The 20,033-nt window shown below is 40.6% G+C and overlaps 2 protein-coding genes across 3 annotated transcripts; both read left to right on the top strand.

Moving 5' to 3' along the window:
* The first annotated feature begins 109 nt into the window (after positions 1 to 109).
* Positions 110 to 3,660, top strand: FABP7 (fatty acid binding protein 7). Its single transcript, XM_061460006.1, has 4 exons — positions 110 to 262; positions 926 to 1,098; positions 1,708 to 1,809; positions 3,301 to 3,660. Exons 1-4 carry the CDS (start codon positions 190 to 192, stop codon positions 3,349 to 3,351), a joined length of 399 nt encoding a protein of 132 aa, XP_061315990.1. The 5' UTR covers positions 110 to 189; the 3' UTR covers positions 3,352 to 3,660.
* A 2,678-nt stretch (positions 3,661 to 6,338) lies between these two features.
* On the top strand, positions 6,339 to 19,338 carry SMPDL3A (sphingomyelin phosphodiesterase acid like 3A). 2 transcript variants are annotated; one of them, XM_061460003.1, is made up of 8 exons: positions 6,339 to 6,595; positions 8,096 to 8,309; positions 9,789 to 9,933; positions 12,872 to 12,968; positions 14,194 to 14,372; positions 15,559 to 15,739; positions 17,686 to 17,810; positions 18,966 to 19,338. In XM_061460003.1, the coding sequence occupies exons 1-8, from the start codon at positions 6,490 to 6,492 to the stop codon at positions 19,275 to 19,277; spliced, it is 1,359 nt and encodes a 452-aa protein (XP_061315987.1). In that variant the 5' UTR covers positions 6,339 to 6,489; the 3' UTR covers positions 19,278 to 19,338. The 2 variants fall into 2 exon arrangements, with proteins under 2 accessions (XP_061315987.1, XP_061315988.1); XM_061460004.1 differs by lacking the exon at positions 6,339 to 6,595 and adding an exon at positions 9,060 to 9,243 and having other exon boundaries at positions 8,172 to 8,309.
* The last annotated feature ends 695 nt before the right edge of the window (positions 19,339 to 20,033 follow it).

The following is a 20,033-nucleotide window of genomic DNA, read 5'->3' as shown; positions in this document are numbered from 1 at the left end:
CGCCGTGTGCCGCGCCCCTGCCCCGGCGAGGAGGAAGAGCGCCCTTGCGAGCTAGCTGGGCGGGCCGCAGCTGCCCTCCGCCTCCCGGCCCCCCGCCGGGCGCTGGCTTTAAATGCGGAGCGGAGCGGCGGCCGCGGCGCTCCTCGCCACCTGTCGCTCCCGCTGTCGCTCTCGCAGGCGGCCGCCGCCATGGCAGAGGCTTTCTGCGGCACCTGGAAGCTGGTGGACAGCCAGAACTTCGACGAGTACATGAAGGCGCTGGGTAGGTACGGCCGGGCGGCAGCGGCACGTTCAGGAGACCTGGAATTTTACACCGCCCTAAGAACCCTAAAATAATAATTAAAAAAATCCCCCAGCTGCCAGAGGTGTAGGTAAGGCGCTAGCAGGGGCGAGGGGGTATGGGCGGCTGTGTCCTTGTCAGTGGGGTTACATCGATCCGGGTCATCCGTCCGGGGTGTGTGTGCGTGCGTGAGAGCCCCACTGCCGCGGGGAAGACGGCGGGAGATGTCCCCCGGTTAGGGACAGCGTCTGCAAGAAGGGCAAATGCTGCCTGCAGGTAAGCTGGAAACAAGCAACCAAACAAGAAATCGTTACAAGGAATGCTAAGGAACCGAAATCCTGAGAAGCAGAAGAGAGAAGTGATTGCCGCCCGCTCCGAGCTCTGGCAGGCCGTGCCACTGCTCTGGTTCCTTGTCAGGGCCCTTAGAGATGAGGGAGGGCTCAGAGCTACAGCTTTCTGTGTATAGAGGAGAATCTGTGGATACTTTAGGTAAGGGCATAAGCGAAGCAGAAAGTAGCTTTTCACCGTGGTAGCTTAAAGCTGTAGAGCAAGGGAAGAGATTTCTGTACCTCAATGTGTAGCAGAAAAGATGTAAAAAAACCCCAATGTCTGATGGACTTCTCTTTTTTCCCCTCGATGGTCTAGGAGTGAGTTTTGCAACACGGCAGGTGGGGAATATGACTAAACCCACTGTGATTATCAGCACTGAGGGGGACAAAGTAGTGATCAGGACTCAAAGCACTTTCAAAAACACAGAAATCAGCTTTAAACTTGGAGAAGAATTTGATGAAACTACCCCCGATGACAGAAACTGCAAAGTAAGTGAACTCTAGGGTTGCAAAGGCCTCATTTTCTTCTCCCCGCCCCCGCGGCTGTATCTTTGGAAGGGTCAAAGGAAAAAAATGTAACTGTGTTACTGCCAGTTGTAGCACTGAAGGACAGGGAAATAAAAGACAAGGTTGCATCTTACTTGCCTGCTCACACTATTCCTTGTCTGAAACAATGGGTTATCCCCCTGCCTACCTTCCAGCCTCCAACTGTGTTAGCTGCCTGCTTTTCTTTCAATCCAAATACCATTTGGCATAACTTTTTCCCAGGCAAAATGGGGAAATGCCTTCTTCCCAGCATCTCTGGGTGCTTAACATAAATGTTATCCCAAAGCACAAGCTGAAACAGTGGTTCTTGTGAGGCTAGAATGAAAAGGAAACAACTTTTTTCATCCTTTGACACAAACGAGAATTGTATGGAGCTCATGCTTAAAATGAGGATGATTCATGGGCTTTAAAATGGCTGGGACTACTTTATCATTCTAGATCCACATCCATCTATTGGAGAGAATTCAATAAAATAGTGCGAGCTGAATGTGTAAGCAGAATCCCAAATACCCCAAACAAATGAATGCCTTTGTGTCTCTTGCTATCTCACAGTCAGTTGTGACCCTGGATGGCAACAAGCTAGTGCATATACAGAAGTGGGACGGCAAAGAGACAAACTTTGTAAGAGAAATCAAGGATGGCAAAATGGTAATGGTAAGTATAAAGCTCACTGATCATTCACATACACTGCTAACACTTCTCACTTATATTTATCTTGAGCTTTATGAACAGGTAGTGTTACTTTCACAAATCCTTAAACCAATTGGTACGAAAAGCTAGCAGAGATTTTTTTCAAATATTTGTTTTGTTTGCTATCTTGTTTTACTGACAGCTAAAGCATGGCTAGAGGTTGTAGGCAGGCCACCCTCTGGACTTCCAGAGTGTATACGTTCTTCCTAGAAATTGCGTAAATGCCCAGCAAAAGGAAAAAAAAGTCCTGGTGAGCTGAAAAAGATACAAAGTTCTCGATAACATAGGCAGTGATCAGTTGCTAGTATTAATTTAAGTTCTTTAAAAATTTGGTTTATATATGCACACATAAATAATATTTAATTACACAGAACAAATGTTTCTCTAGGAAAATAAAACTACAATATTGCAGAAGTTAACAGCATTTAGCACTCTTGCTAAAAACATAAGCATCAAGCACCCTCGTTAAAAACTACAATAAAAAAACAATTCTGTGGAAAAAACAGTCTTGGCTTAAATTTATGTTCGTTTCCCAACTTTTCAGAAACAGCAGTATGGGGTGAATACCTGGTGTAAGTTATTATCTTACTGTTCAGGGTGGTACTTCTCATGCTTATTTTGGGCACTTTCAAAAATAAAACTCCTTCAGCTATACTGACCTATTCGACTTTGCTGTTGGAGACAGCCAGTTAGCTTGTTTTCTAAATACTTCAGAGAGTATCTGTATGGATTGAGATTTCCAAATGATTAAAAGCTTAAAGCATACTGTCAGTGCAACACTGTGACAAACAGTTTAAGGAAAAATACATGCTTTGTTTTTGGAAACAGCTGCATGCATATACAGAAAACTTTCTTCCTTCAGAATTTGAACACAGTGAGATTCATTCTTCCACTTCCGGAAATACCTCCAAAATCACACATTGTAGTTACTGTATTTACTATAGTTACACAGCAGCAGCAACTGAAACACTTGGTAGTTCTAGCTACATAAGTGCACAGAATACATGTATTGTAATACCAGGCTCTTCTTAATTATATGCCTACGCAAAATAGTATAGAATATAGATGTAGAGGACTTGGAGTTTTAGATAGCACATCTTGCAGTGTGATCAGCTTTCAGAAAACAAGTGTTAAGTCTGTATTAAAACAATGCTATATTTAAGAAACTACATTCATGAAAATTAGAAAAATTGAACAGCCTTTTTAGTTGCCTTGTAAATGTGCATTATGGGCTTCCTGGAATTAAAAATAGCAATGAGAAAGTTATGTTTATGATGGGAACCATAATGAAGGTTTTGCCTGTTTTTCATTTAAAATATCAATAACCTAGACCAATCTGTGTTTCTATAAATAAGATAATGTAAACCAACCCTGATCTAAAATTGACTTCTTAATATGTGTTATTACAGAAAATGGTCCACATCTAACGTGTCTGTCTTTTCCTTGGACTTGCAGACTCTCACTTTCGGTGATGTGGTTGCTGTTCGCCATTATGAGAAAGCATAGAGTTTACCTGACCTCTGTCCAGATGTTACTTCTGCTGGATGGATTAATGTACTGTCCATAATCAAACGTAGCTAAAAAGCACATTTCTGGCATGAAAGGTTAATAGTTTGAGGGATGTGTGTTGTTTTTTAAAAAAAGAACAACTTTATGCCATCAAATTGGTGTGCTTGTCCTGTCTAGTGAAATAGGTTAAACTTGGCATTAAATTTCTGAAACACTTGCCTTTTTTTTTTTTAACAGTAAATTGAACATATTTGAATTGTTTTGGAATGCTGATCAAACAGAAATTAAAAAGTTTTTTAAACCTGTGCTCCTTTTGCATTTAATCTGATAAGATTTCAGTGTTCTGGAGGGAGTTGTTTCAAGTTTCTTCTTCAGAATTAAACAACAGAAAAGGATTTAGTACACAGTGCTGCAGCAGCCTCTCTCTTTCTGGTGTCGAGTACATGGGAAATTAAAAATTGCCATGCTTTACTTCAGTGACTTCTTTTTGCTGGAGAAATTTAAGCCCCTGTCATTATATATGCGGGCAGAGAAGAGAGAGCCTCAAGCCAGTTTCAGCTCATGTCTTCACTTGGAACTTGTTACCCAGTGCATGTTAAGGTCAATAGCTAGCCTTTGATGTCAGAGCACCCCGTAGTTTTGGTTTTAATGGTTAAGAGAGTTTTTAATTTTTTTGGTGGGTTTCTTTGCTCATATATAAAGGATTGATGTAAATCAAAGTGAAAAGATTGAAGAGCTTCACAGGGTGGGAGGAAGGGACCACCATGATAAAGGGCAGGACTTAGGGAACTTGAGATACAAAGCTTATCTTTCATCAGGATCTAGAGGAGTGGGAAGAGAACAAAGGGAAAACAAAAGACAAACTTTCTGAGATTCCCCTCCCTGAGCTGTAGTTTCCTACCTAATATGTACAGGAGATGACAGTTTGCACTGTGAGCAACTTAAAATAAAATGCTGTTTGAAAGAGATAAATGAAAACCTTATTCCTGAAGAATATTTCCCTGAAAGACCAGTGTGGGAAAAACTGCCTTACACTTCAGATTATTAGGAATAAAGAAAAAGGTTGCTGGCAGCATGGGTAAGATTGTTTGGAGTCCATGCTTTCTGACACACTGATTTGAGCAAACCACATGGAGGAGGTGTAGCTATTTACCACCTTCCAATCAAAGGCACAGCTGAGCTGTGTCTTTAGTGAGTCAGCATTTTGAGGGTTTGTGGCTGCAGAGGGGTATCCCTCCCAACTTCCCAGACCTAATACTGTGCTGTGCCATCCTTCACATCTGCTACATGGTATCTTGGAAAATGGCTTCTTGATTCCCTGGATAGCTAGGATGACATGGGTACCTTGTCTCACTCATAAAAGTTTAGGCATAACTATGGCACCTAGCCAATGCAAATACAAAATTTAATGTTATTACATTTACTTTTTCACAAAGAAGCTGCCTGAAAGGAACATCCAAGTCTGTTTTCTCTTGTGGGGAGCACTGTACATCTAGAAGACAGAGTCCTTAATTCTGAACCGTTATAAATATGGGGGCTTCGGTAGATATTAATAGTTTTTAATATCTACGAGTTAACTTTTTTCATTGAAGAAATGAAGGGTACAACTTGTTACAGTGGTATGAGGAGTTGCAATCTCTGTGTTCTGTGCTGCTTCAGTTGCTGTCGTGCAACTTATGTTTAAACAGCATGTTCTCCCCTTGGGTTTATCAGCTCATTTAATCCTTAGCTTCAGTGCCCAACACAGCTTTCACCTGCCTCCCGTCTGCTGCTGCCTGTTCTCCCGTGGGTGCATTCACCACATGACTGTCCTTCCCAGTGATCCCGTTCAGGGAGGAGCAGCTGCTTTTCCTTCATCACAGGGAAACCAGACTTGGATCCCTGGTACTGGCATTCATCTTCACAAGTGATTTGTGTGATCATGAATAAAAAAATATAGTAAATATGAGGAAAGGAATACACAGACACTGTTAAGACTTGGTTTATTAATAAAAACTGAATAGTAACTATTTTACATTTCAGTTACTTTTAAACAAAGGCTACTTTTCTCTACATATATATGTTCTGTAAGTCACATGAAGCCATCCTAAAGTTTCTTGGGGAAGTATTTTGCTACTCTAAAGATAAACAATACTAACATCAAATTAAATAAGGGAACAGTAAGTGGAGAAGTGGTGCTTGCGAAGTGCCTACAGCATTGCTCAGAGGAGTGGAAAAGTGAGGAAAATGCAAATACACAGGACTTCCAGCCCTGGAAAGCTGGTCAGAACAGAACAGTGAGCAGTAGGATGTTTGAAGGCAGCCATGGGATCCATGATGTCACTATCGTGGTCTGCTCATAAAACTGACACCGCGTACTCTTCCTCTCTGGAAACTACTCTGACTTCAGCAATGAACAGCCACTCTGCTACCATGAAGCCTTAACAATGGAAACCCGTATTCACAATACACCTCAGCGTTTTCCTTAAGAGGTATTAAAGGTGTACTTGATCATTTCAGCAGCCGTTTACATTTTAAAGCATATTAAGTAACCAGGATCCATTATTACAGGTATACTTCAGGTCAGAAACGCTCCTTCCTAAATATGCCCCAGACCTGCTCGGGGCAGCTGTGCCCCGGGGCTCACACTGCAGTCAGTTTCGCACCGCCAGGGCCACAGCTGGCTCGGGAGGCGGGAAGAATTTTCAGCCACAGGTCCCAGCCGCTTTGGAGAGCCATAACCCCTTGCTGGAACCCCAGGGCCCGAAGGAACAGGCCCGCTGAGCACCACAGGCCGAACGGGGAAGGGGCTCCCAAAGGAAGCTTCGCGCCCATCTCAGATCTGCCGGTGCCGTGAACGCAGCCCTGCCCGCGGCTAGGCTAGCTTCTACGAGGGGCTCAAGGTCCCAGTGCTTCGCCGGGGGTGGCACCTCCTGAAGGTCACCCCGATTCCCGGCACATCTGGCCAAGGCCACAGCAACTGCCCCCCCCTCAAGCACCGATACAGGCGGGGCGCAGCGGCGGCTTCCGGCTGCCCCGGAGAGGCAGGGGAGCGCGCAAGCTTTCACAAGCCGTTCCGGGCTCACCCCTTTTCTCCGCGCTGGGCCGGTCACATGTGCGGCCGTCGGCGGGCAGGGCGCTCCCAACAGGGCCGACATGGAGCTGTGGGGGAGACGCGCCGCCCGCTTGGCCCTCAGCCTGGCGCTGCTCTGCTCCGTGCTGGAGGCGGTACCGGCCGGTCGGCGGCACCGCTCCGCCGTGGGTGAGTCCGCCGGGGACCGCAGCTTGAGCGGAGCCGGCCCCGCGCAGGGTGGCGGCAGGTTGAGACCGCCCGCTCAGGAAGGGTGCGGGGTGAGGGGCAGCGCGGTGCCTCCCCGGCTAAGGGAGGCCCGGCTGGAGGTTGCCGCCCGCCCCTCCGTGCTGCCGGTGGCGGGGAGGCCAGGGTTGAGTGCTCCCTTCTTGCGTCGTTCCCTCCTTTTCTCGCTGTTGCCCGCCCGTAAACTGCTGCAGTGCCATTCCTGACCCAGCTGGCTTCAACTTAATGTGACTTGTAGATAAGCAAATATATCGCTATTCAGGTATGGGGGGTTAAATGGGGTTTATATTTAGTTAGCCAGGCTGGCACTCCGGACGGTGGCAGCTAAGGTGAGCGCTGCCCTGCCTTTGGCGTGGTGTCCTGAGGCACGCACTGCAAACATGAAGTTTGGTTCCTGTGCTGTCAGCAAACACACACGTGCTCTGCCTGGCGTGATCAGTGGAGTGATGGTGTACACCGGTGAGGGCTCCGAAACGGCCTTCCACAGGATTTTCATCCCTTGTGACTCGCACGTGCCTCAGACCAAACAAACAGCAGCGTCCAGGCGTTTCTCTGTCGGCTGTTGGTAGGAGCACAGTTCTGCAGGTTTTGAAGAGCGCTGTTGGCCTTTGCTTCCTGAAATAAAACTCCATGGAGTCGAGTCGCGTGCTGCTTGCTTTGCATGAGCATGTGACCTTGGGAAAATCAATTTATCGGTCCTGGTTTCCCAATCACTCCCCCAGATATATGTGTGCCTTTCCCAAGTACTTTGAAACTGACAGAAAGAAATTACCTTCTTTTGCATGAAGCTTGAAAGCTGGTAGTCTAATAAAGCTTAATTTGTCTTGTTCACCACATTACAGTTCTCAGCTCCTTTTTCTGTGCAGTGCTAAGTAGCAGGAACTGAGAATGTGTCAACCTGGAAAGTAGTGAGTAAGGCTGACACACCTCTCTCCGGTGAGAAGCCCAGTCTCTGTTACTGTGGCTGCTGGTGAGATGAAAAGCTTTGAGATTTTTTGCACACATGCTGTTTCTTGTCTTTCTTTATGTACTGTGATCTTTTGTAGTAGCTTCTAGCTAGGGAAGGTCTGGAAAAATAATTAATATGCAACTCCCTCTCTTTTCAGCTGGAGTGAAGAAGTCCTTCTATTGCCTCCTCTGCTTTCCAGTTTCCAGATTGCTATTAGTGAAAAGGAGCTGATTTTCCAGTCCCTACCAATCTCCACTTTTGTTTCTGCTGCATAACTTAAGCCTATGCTTCTTCTGTTTTCCATGCTTCTGAGCAGACTATGTGAAGGACTCTTTGACAAGAATGCAGAACTCACCCACACCAACAGTTTGTTAAATTTATTCTTCCTTTCAAAACTTGAAAGAGGAATAGCAGTAGACAAACTGGAGCAAACTTGGCATTACCCATGTTCAAATGCAAATAATATATTTTCTTTAATCTTTGTTTTCTGAAAACAGGGCAGTTCTGGCATATATCTGATCTACATTTAGATCCGACATACCACATTACCCCTGATCGCACCAAAGTTTGCTCTTCTTCCAAAGGAGCCAATGCATCCAACCCAGGTCCTTTTGGAGACTTTTTGTGTGATTCGCCATATCAGCTTATTTTGTCAGCCTTTGAATTCATGAAGGGTTCAAAGCAGGAGGTTTCATTCATGATTTGGACAGGGTAAGTGCTCAAGTCGCTCTGCAGTTCAAGTTTTTAACAGCTGGATAAACCTGTAGTGCAGTAATTCACACATTTATATTTGCACCAACAAATATGAGTGTACTATCTCACACTACTTTTAAATAGTCCCTTTAGTTGTCTGAATTGCTAATAAGTGGAAGACTGAGTGAGAATATAAGGCTGTTTTCAGGAACAGATTTTGATCTCTCCAATAACTTCTTGATATTGTTGGACTATTCACTGAACATTTACCACATGACTGTATTAGTTTGCGGTGTTAGAAATTATGTGGAGGGTGGGAAGTGGAAAAAGCAAAAAGAAACTTCAGAGGAATAACTGACTGGAATGAATTGTTATGGAAGGTTCTGGATTTTGTAGATGTCAGGGTCACTAAATCTAAAGTGTATCTATTTTTAGAAGATATCCATTAATTATTTGGTAAGAGGTAACTAGAATCAATAATACAGCTTATGTATTTTTTAAGTGTATAAAGTTACCATTTATGTTCAGTGCCCATATGAATTCTAGATCAAGGTCTCACAGTGGGAGGGTAACTGTGTTGTAGATCCTGTCTCTCTCTCCATTATCGCTCGGAGCTACATGTGCTTAAGAAGAAAGTGTGGTTTCATAGTCCCTTATTGCAGTGTTTTGAATGTGTGCAGTTGCCTGTTGAGTAAAACGTTTTCCTTTTCTGTGCCAATCTTCCTTATTAGAAAATGGGCATAATACTACTCTCTCTCTCTCACACAGGTGTTATCTGTGGTGCTTTGTGTGCCTTAGCAGTGGGACTGGAGAAAGAAGTGTGAAAGGGAGGCATATGTGTAGCTCGATAGTACCATACCCTGTTACTTTCTAGGTATTCATAAAAGATGGCATTAATTTACCCTTCTGCCATAGCAAAATTCTGCATTCTACCATCACATCATTTTTTATGGTATGAATCAATGGATAATTTATCACAGAGATTAGTATCTTTGAGTGTGAGAACTAGTTGTTTATCAGTGACAAGGTCTTTTTTTTTTGCTGTAAAGTTTATATATGTTATGTCACGTCACTTAATTTTATTGGGGGAAGCGTGTTAAGAAATATGAGTACGTAAAGACAAGTGATTAATTTATGTCATTTGCCTTATTGTACTTCCTTTTCAACAAGGTGTTGTCGAAAGGGGGAAAATAACTTAGCAAGTTGTGCAGATGATGGAAGATACATAACCCAAAATGAACAGTAGCTCAAAATGATGGAGTTGAATGAATTTAATTTCTAAGAAATCTTTCTTAATGATAAATGTGAATCATAGGATAAACATTAGTTAACTTTGGTTTTTAACGCCTTTGCAGGCACCCTTTCAGGCAATCTGATGATTTTCATTAGAGTCCTATAGTACTATTACATGCTAGAACGTAGATGTGTTTGCAGAATTTTTTGCCTTTCCTTACGTTGCTAATAAACCTTTGTTAATAAAACCTTTTCCTTTTCCAGAGATAGTCCTCCTCATGTTCCTGTAAAAGAACTCTCAACAAAGTTGGTCATTAGCATTATTGGCAACATGACTTCTACAATTCGTAATTTCTTTCCAGATCTTCAGGTTTTCCCTGCCTTGGGCAATCATGACTACTGGCCACAGGTAAAACAAGTTAGAAATTTGTTTATGTATCATATTGTGTTCCTAACCTCTCAGAAAGCAGGTGTGAAAAAGAAGAGTTAAATTTGTGTATTCTTCTGGAAGCAGTATTCCGCAGTCCTCCAATTAGCATTTAAATTATAAATAGTTCCATTCAGGAACAGAAAGTACATCTCTGTGTGTGTATGTTAATTTACCCAAACAAATGCTAATGCCAGGTAAAATCTACATTGCCTGAGGTCATGCAAATATAGTGCTCGTGGCTTAGAACGACCAGGTCTTATCATAGTTAATACACACTTATTTTTTCTTGCTGTGTAAGTCACTCATGTGTCTACAGTAACTTAATCTAGCAGAAATGACCTTAATGGATCTGTGAACCTGTGGTAAGATTCAAGGCCTATTGAAAGGCATACTGGAAATCTGTTTGCTGACATCACTGGATGTTTTTTTATCAGACAAATTGCAGAATTTTTGTAATGTTCCTATAGTTTTGCCACTACTATTAAAAATACGGGTTTTTTCTTTCCTTATTGGACACTTAGAAATACTTGCATTGATGATTCACTGGATATGTGGGTTATTGCAGCTGAGGACAGTGCTTTTTTTACTCTGAGTGTTCTCCAAATATTGTTTTTGGCATAGCTCAAAAGTAAACAGTTGCTTCACGTGTCCTTTAAAGCATATTGTGGGTTGACCTGACAGCACTCAGGACTCAGAAGCAGGTTCTGTCATTGGATCTGAGAGGATTGTAAGGGATGTGGAGGAGGCCAATGAAAATATTTTGTTTGAAATGGAATTTAGTGCTCCCACTTCTACCCCCAAGGACTTTTATTCCAGCTTTCTGTGTTATTCATTAGGCCTATCAGGGTATATCATGGTGTAGTAGGTGACTGTATCATTGCTGGTGTCATTGCTGGAGTGATTCCCAAATCAGGGAGTAAAGGAGGTGCTCAGAGAGGGGAAAGGGAAATGTGAGAAACAAGAGCTAAACATGTCTTGGAAGTGTGAGCGCACAAACCAAGCTGGGACTTCAGTCTCTTGCATTCTTACTCTGGTGGTAGAGCTTCAGCTTGTCATATTCACCAGAAACACTGGTAAAGTATTTTGATAAGTAACACTTCCAACTGAAGTCTCACCCAGCACTTTGTTTTGTTTTGCCTTTTAAAAAGTCTTAACAGAGAATAGTCATTTAGCAGTCTCCTTTGGTATAGAAGAAATAACTGCATTCATTAACCTTGTAGACAAAGAGTGTAGTGACTTTTTCAATACATAGGAGTTTCATTTGTGAAATTAAATCTGAAGATAGGAAAAAGATGGCTGGGGGAGGGAGGTGGAGGGGCAGGGGTGTAGCAAATAGTATTTTGAAGCAGGTTGCTGATTGGAATAACAGTTTTAGTTCTCTCTGCACAAACCACACAGGTATCTGTGATACTTTGCTTTGAAATGGCAGGCTTTACCGATGTGGAGAACTCACATAACCTTATGTTACTGCTTGAGAAAGACCATGGGATCAGAAATTCCCCACTATGGGTTCATTTCAGGTTGATGTTTTGGGTTTTTTTCTTGGCTGTTGATGACATTTTGTTTTTCATGTGGACATGCTTGGCAAATGTCCCGTTGACTGGAAGTGATGTGGAGCAAGCCACACACTGTAGGCTGTTCCAGAGCAAGTGTGAAAGCTGTGAGCTCACCATGCACCAAAGAATTTTATTGCTGCTTATTGTGTTCTGACCTGTCCATCTTAACAATTTAATGGTTTTGGCTGATTTTTCTTGCAGAGCCTACTAAAAATACTACTCAGGTTAATCAAGCATTGGGATACCTTTCAGATTTTATGTTGTGACATCAGTCTTTCTGCATAGTCTCACTCCTTGTCCCTGCTTAAACCAAATTCTCAAACTGCTTTCTAATCCACAAGTTCACAGAGCATGGGCTTGCCTGAGTCCAAACTGCCTTCAGTCAGTAACATGACCTCTTATCTGAGATCAGGCTTTAACTATGTCTATTAGTGCTTGTTAGCTCTGGCTGAACTGTTACGGCTCAAAGCTCTCTTAATAACTGGTATCAGTGCACTGCAAGCAACAAAAGTCTGAACAGAATTCTGATTGCACTATTCCCAGACAGAGACTTGGTGCTTAAGCCTCTAATAACATTGGTTTAGTTTCAAAGATCTTAGAAAGGTCAAATTTTATGTTTAAGAAAACATGCACTGTAATACTGTTCCTATTTTTCGACCTTTGTTTTTTTTCTTCTGGATCCACAAATCCAAGCGGGTATTTTAGGAAACGCAAGGACCTGCTGGAATCTTCGTTAGGGTTAGAAGGCTGCATGGCTCTTACCAGACTGACACTTGGCTCATACTGAAGAGTGCTACAGTCCCAGTTGGAGCCAGTGGGAGAAAACATTGACAACACTTTTACATTTTAAATGTTTTGTTAGTAAAACTGTAGGATATCATGGAAATATTTGTGAATTGAACCAGAATGTTTGTAAGGGCTATAGTGGAGTTTTGGGAAACTCCCATGAACCGCAAATTGCTTGAAAAACTCACCTTCTGTAAAAGAAGCCTATATTCAAGCTTTTCCCCCAAGAGACTTTATTTTTAGACTTTGAATCTTCAATTTATATATCTATTAATTTTGCATAATGTATGGTTTTCCACTCTGCTGTGCTCCTAAGGGTCGAAATATTTCTGGCATTAGTTCATCAATGCATTAATAAAGCCATACAGTTAGTTCTAAGTTCAGGCATTTGTTCCTGATAAGCCATAGTGTATGTTCAGAATTTTTTTTCTTTTCTTGAGTTCTTCTTGGTCGTGGCTGGATATACTTCCATGTTAAGGGATAATTTAGTGATGTTTTTGTTGTTGTTGTCCTCTGGTGGTTTTTTGTGTCTGTATCTGAATGCTAAGACTTAGGCAGGTTCTGCTCTCGCACAGGATCAGCTTCCTGTAACTACCAGTGAAGTTTACAATGCTGTAGCAGATTTCTGGAATCCTTGGCTAACAGATGAAGCAATCAATACCTTCAGAAAAGGTAAAATATGCCAGTAATGCATTTTAAAGCTAGGGCTTAGAGAACTAATATTTCTCTAAGTTTGTTCCAGTTGTTTAGCTAAGTCTTAAAAGATGAATCACTACAATGGATTATCTGTAATGCTTCTCCTGGAAGAAATATTTGTCTTTTTGAATAGCAGTGCTTATCTTCAGAGTACATTTATTCTTTTCTGATGCAATAATTACTGCTTCTTGTAACATGTACAGTACTATTGGCTTTGTACCAGGACCCTCATAGTGCTTTTTAGGTAAAGGCCTAAGATGCACAAGAAGACCTAAATTTGGTTGTAAAAAAGTGATAAAATGTTTCTGTTTCGTTACTATGTGTATTTCAGAGCATACTGAACAGGCACATATTTGTTCTAGTTAGGATAGCGTGTAGTCTTGGTGATGATACTGTTAATTGCATCATATTTGCATCCAATTTACTGAACTAGTAGAATATTGATACCTAATTATGATTCTTCTTTTTAGCAAAGTACTGAAAAGTTCAACCCAACTTCCAATTCACTCAAACCTTAGCAATTTGGAAGTTTTAATTTGTTGTTTTGTGTCCTGAATGAGAAGGAACTTTGGGTAAGAGTGGAAGTAGAAATTCTAATAGGAAGAAAACCTCAAAGTGGTAGACCTTAAGTTGAAGTATATTATAGCTCTGTTGCCATAGCTCCACTGAAGTCCATGCACTATGAAGTTGCACCTATTGAAGAAGCTTTGTATACCATGGAGAGTTTCAGGAGCTTGGATTGACAAAACATGATCTTTACTTTTCATCATATTCCAGTCTGAAGTTAAATGATTTTCAAAGTAACAAGGCTACTGAACTCAAACAGTTCTTCCTGGACGAACCTGTAAGTTTTCAGAATTTCAAGAAATTTGGACATTTTAACAATTACTCTATCTCTTAATGGGGAAGAAATATTACAAGGCACTTCTTCTGTGTCAGTTGGATAGCTGCATCTGAAAACCGTCAAGTAAACACAAAAGCAATTACATGCAAGAATTCATAGCAACTAAAATGTTGCTGAAAAGAGATTCTTAAGATGTTCTGTTGTGATAAGGTGATGCATGGCTTGAATAAACATGCCGTATTCTATTTTGTTAGAGTAAGGCTGAATATTTTTTCAGTGTACTTCCATTGTACTTCCATTCCTAAGTTGGCTTAAAAGCATTTTGTTTTTCAAATGGTTTTGGTCTTATTTTCACAGGTGGCTTCTACACGCAGCTGTTTGAATCCAGTGATAGCTCTCAACCACTCAGGATAATCAGTCTGAACACAAATTTATATTACAGCCCCAATAGTGTAACTGTGAATATCACTGACCCAGCTGATCAGTTTGCCTGGCTGGAGGGAATACTAGAAACCTCTTTACAAAGAAAGGAAAAGGTAGGGGCTGTGAACAGAGCCCATCAGCATTATTTGTTTAAAATTTGAAAAGGAAAAAAAAAAAAGTAGTAAGAAGCAGAGACAATGAAAACGGAAACATGATTCTAAAAGAATATTAATGCTGCCACAGATACTGCAACATCAGAATTTCATTTTTTAAATAATTCTTCCTTGAATATGCACATTATACCACAACAATTAATAAAATAGTTGAATGGAATTTCTCAGATTATGTAGTAAAATACATTTTCTTTCCTACTATGTAAAATACCGTAGAAGCAAGGATGAGAATACTTAATACTTTCATTTTTGTTTCTGACTCCTTTTACTCATAACCTTTAGTTTTAAAATATGCACCCTAGGCCTGAGACAAAAGCAGGCATATTTCATTTATATTTTTATGTGATTGCAAGTATTAGAAATTAGAAAGGAGTTTGTCAACCACAAAACTTAGCCAGGCTGCAGCAATTGCTATGATTTGAGTGTTATAATAAATTGTCCTATAATACTTGGGTTTTGAAGTGAGGTTATAAATTGTTGGCTTGTGTTTGGTTGATTAGTGTAGGGCTTGGATAATCATCTGACCAGAAAAAGTGTCTAATTTGAAACTTTTACATTTTGCTATGGTGTTGTAAATTTAATAATATTATTATATTACAGTCGGGAGAGAGGAAAGCTTTCCCTTCCTCATAAAACCCTGCAGCATATTAGTTAGTTTGTGCTTTTGCAACCAAGTCTCAGCCTCAGACAGAGGTTTTAATTAGTTCTTCCATGTTTTTGGTGACTCTCTGACCATGCAGGCTCTGTAGTACTGTAGCATAATTTTTTCTTACTGTCCTCTTGAGATGACAAATCATAAGTGTTGCCCTAGTAAATTTTTTTTTCATTTGAAATAATTGATGAAGTTTTCTTTTGGCCCAAAATCACATGTAGATTTATGAAAACTTTCTTTCCCAAGAATATACTGAGTTATATATATAAAAATACCTATTTTTTTCTCATTATTAATTTAAGCATTCTTACTGTTTGTACTTTGTGTAGCAAAACTGTCATGACTTATAACTTTCAGAATGACATTTCTAAGATACCATTATTTTGAAATTGTGGTAACCATTTTTAAGTTACAGCTGAAACAGTAAATTTCAAATGAAGGTGCTAATTATGCTTTCTGTATCTAATTCCTTAGGTATATATAATAGGACATGTGCCAATAGGATACTTGCCCTATGCACGGAATACAACAGCTATCAGGGAGTATCACAATGAGAGACTGGTAAAGATTTTTCGCAATTACAGTAGTGTAATTGCAGGGCAGTTTTTTGGACATACACATAGAGATAGTATCATGGTCCTCCTGGATGAAGAAGGTAATGATGCTTGTTGAATCCTTCATTTTTTCCTTCTCGATTAAAAGCAAATTAATGCTTTATTGCATGTTCTTACTAGTTACCCTCTGCTATAAATAATTGAATAAGGAAATAGGGAAATACTGCTATTTGTCTAAAGAATTCAAGCCTTACACACTGCCATTCTTTTTTACCTAAAGAGAACCTTGCAAGGCAGACTGTCTTTTTTTTGTTGAAGTCAGAAGAGATTCTCCAAGCTTCCTTTTTTTTTTCATTTATTTTTTATTTTAATGAATGCATATGCCTAGAGAAGAATTTCTAGTCTTTCCACTCTTACAGTGACATGGGCAAATTATACTAGCCAGTTGCTATTGTGTAATGTGTCAGAGGGAATGTTCTCAGGCCGACTAGATGTGCTCTATGTTCTTGTGTTCCCTGGATCATTACCGTGCCTCTCTGCTGAGTTCCCTGCTGTTTCAAAGTTAATTAAGATAAGGGTAAGCAGGAGGCAGGGGAAAGAAAATCTCTGCTTGTTGCATCTCTTAGATCAGCTAATTTGCCTTCAAGAAAAGCACCCAGGTCTGAAAATACTGCTTTATAATCCTTTAGTTTAAGTATGGCCATGGCTGTATGGAGCACTCTAACATCTTTAACAGAGAATTTCTAACAAGTAACTGGTTAAACATTTGTGTTTGCACCGTAGAACAGTAAGAGGTCCATTGTTTTGGTTTATGTAAAATGTCCAAATATTAATTGGCTCTAACTGCTTTATGAGAACTCATAAAAACAATGCTAAAAATGCTGTCTGCGGTAACAGTATTCTAAATAATTCACTTTTTTACATGGCGTTACCATGAAATTAATCTTCAGTAAAAAGGAATCCAGTCCTAGTGAAAGAACAAGCTTTTTGTTTATTTGTTTGGGTTTTTTTAATGGCATTCAAGGCAGTTTTATACCTGTGTATTTTTGTTCGTCTCATTTGTGCATGAATCATCACCTCTACTGCAACTTTCACTGAGGACAGATTGGTCTTGGTGCCTTGTTATTACAGTTTGCATGTGCAAGTAATTGCTTCCACGTTACTTTAATAATTTTGCATCTTTTGACAAAATTTAAAAACTGAAATTGCATGTATCTGAGTACAGTTTGTGTTTATCTGTACAATTTTAGGCTGTTTTCTATTCATGCCATTTTCCTCTCAACTGAATTCTAGAGAATTCAAGATAACTGTAATACTGTAGACAACATCAGTGTACTGAGACACAGAGCTCAGTTTTATCTTCTCTGGAAAATCTGCTCATTTCCAAGCTTCCAAAGCTTCTGCTTACATGTAGAGACTGACCTTACAATTTCACAGCTGTGATGTTGTCAGATAAAGGAATAGTTAGGGTTTTATGGTTCACAGAGAACCTCACAATATACTTACCTGCATATTATGTCTCATTAAAACTGGTGTGCATCCTCATGTTTCAGTTGCTGTAAAGAATGGTGTTCACGTACTGCTAGTCTGAATGACTGAAGTCAGATTCAGGTGATGATATCCTGGTGTTTCTAATAACATCATAAACACATAAAGAAAAAAAATACTGAAAACAGTATGTAAAATATAGCATTGAGACAGCAAGTTTTTAGTATTTCTTGAGTAGAAATAGGCAAAATACAGAGATCTTACATATAAGCAAGACCATTTTGCACAGGTAGTTGAATTTGGTGGGAAGCCTGTACTATAGACAGTCTTAACTGGTACACACTAGAATGTGTACTGAGGTATTTTACACAGATTTAGTTCTATCCAGTGGAAGTATAGAAGGAGTTCACAGTGATAGAGCTATTCTGGGGGAAAAAAAATGTTAATGTACTTAAGCCAGTCACTCTGGTTCTTGCTGTGTTCGTTCTCTACATATACATTTGTTTGAGAAAGAAATGATTGAAAGGAAACTGTTTCTTCACCTTCCCTCTTCCTGCAGGAAAGCCAGTAAATTCTTTGTTTGTGGCACCCGCTGTAACCCCAGTGAAGAGTATATGGCAAATGGAGTCCAATAACCCTGGTGTTAGATTTTATCAATATGATGTTCTTGATTATAACTTGCTGGTAAGTAAAGATTTTAAAGCATAGTTTAAGACATCTAAATATAATGTTATTAAAAGTTACACTGAGATGTCAGCCTTTGTGTTATTATGGCTGTTGGTGGAACTTTGGTACTTTTTATTTTTCTTCCTGGGAAAAGGAAAGGGACTTGGTCAGTCTGTCTGTGCCTGCAGTACTACCCAGTACTTCCTGTTCTCTATGGAAGATTCTTATGACATAGAATCAAAGACAGGCAGAAATTTTCTGGTCAGAATCCTAAAACTATTTGCAGGGAGCTCTGCAACGGTGAAGAAGGTTCACTTAAATCCTGGGCTTTTTTACATACCAGTGTTTGCTGGTGATAGCTTGAGCATTGGGATGCAGTCCATGAAAGCTTTTAAAGGATGTGGAAGAGCAGATGAAAAAAAACTACTCTTGACCATGTGATGTTTTCTGTAGTCATGCACTCTCCTATACAGTTAATGCTTTTTATAGGAAATTCTAGATAAATTTAGAAGGAAAGAAAAGTAAAATACTTTGACTTGTAGTCTCATGTTTTTGGATATAAAATGAATCCTGTGTAATTACTTTGGCTCTGAATGATTTGGCTATTCTCTGTAATTCACAGTAAAATCTTGACTTCCCTGAGTTCAGTGACAGTGCATCCCACAGCTTGACTGGCACTGGGGTTTCTCCCTGGAGACCTATGCTAATACAGGCTGCTCCTTTCCTGTGCAGGTTTCACTCCTGCATTTCCATCTCTCCCTTTCCCTTAAGTTCTCCCTTAGCTGTTCTTTTCTGTCTATTCTGTCCCTCAAGCAGTGCCCACAGAAAAAAAACTTCTGGTTCTCACCCTTTTGCCCCACTCCTAAAGCAGACATGGGCACAGTGGATTTTGGTTTATCGTTCGGGCAGGAAGACCTCTAACACTGCCACTGCTGCCCTTTGTGGCTCCTTTTTATTCTTCTCTCCATCCCCCCACCATTACTGCTCTGCCAGTACCAGCTTTGGGTGTAAGCCCAGCTCTTGGGGTGGGACATGACCTTTTATTCAGTTGTGAATAACGAGGAGTGACAGCTTCCTAATCAATATATCACTCTAGAGACTTAATGAAGCAGGGAAGAAAGCAATACAGCTGTGCCTACTTTTTCTTTCTCTCTCTTTTTTTTTTAACTGTAGGATCTTTGGCAGTTTTACTTGGACCTCAGAGATGCCAACAAGAAAAATGAATCAAACTGGAAATTAGAATATATTCTGACCAAAGCTTACGGTGTTGAAGACTTGAAGCCAGAAAGCCTGTATGAAATGGCCAAGCAGTTGTCTGTGCCACACAGCACGCTGTTTGAGCAATATTACAGTAACTTCATTGTGAGTTATGACAAAACCATTGTCTGTGAAGAGGGGTGCAAGACCTGCCAAATATGTGCAATCCAGTATTTGGATTACTCCTCATACACAGATTGTATCAATCGGGAGGCAACATGGAGATGAAACTGCTCTACAATTTATGCTGATATTGACTTTAGCCTGTGATTTAAAGAACCTGCTCATCCTTTCACTCAAGCACTGACACGCTGACAGAGAGCCTGTGGGGCTTCTCTGAATTTCAGGGGAGCAATATACCTCCCTAGATCTTTTTTCTTGTAAACGTATTTTCCTTCCACGTTTAAATAAAGGTTTATTGGCTATGTGACAGTGGTGAGATACTTTGCTGTTGTTTCAAGTGTCCTGTACCCTCTGTAACAGCCATCCCAGTATGTGGTAATAGACATTACTCAGATCTTTAGAAATGCAAGTCTCTTTCCTCAGGACATTTAAACGTAGGCAGTGCCATTTCAGGCATGGGATTTGTACGGGGGCAGGTTTCAGCCATCTGCCATCACAATTTGCAAACTGAAATCTGCAAAACCTGCATTTGCTAAGACGAGTGCATTTATATTGTTGATGTGATGCCAATATTATGTATCTCCCTGTGCCAAGTTTCCATTTCCTTCTTAACCCCTTAAACCCAACTCTGCTTAGAGACATTTTCTAATGACAGCATGAACGTGACTCAGTGGAACATATGCCTCCATCCTGTGAGTATTTCATGCATTTTGTCAGAATGTGTGTTTGCCCAGCACAAAGTGTTTTCTTCTTATGACAGAGCTATGTACACTGGTACTGCTATCAAGCAGTCTCCTGGTATGATACTTTGCAGCAGACCTTAAATCACATTTAAATTGATCACCATCACTAAGCAGACAT

Source organism: Pezoporus flaviventris, unplaced genomic scaffold (genome assembly GCF_033815535.1).
Source record: "Pezoporus flaviventris isolate CSIRO_AGI_PZ_B2104156 unplaced genomic scaffold, CSIRO_AGI_Pfla_v1 ptg000031l, whole genome shotgun sequence".
Classification (NCBI taxonomy): Eukaryota; Metazoa; Chordata; class Aves; order Psittaciformes; family Psittacidae; genus Pezoporus; species Pezoporus flaviventris.
This window is presented reverse-complemented; position numbering and strand designations above follow the sequence as displayed.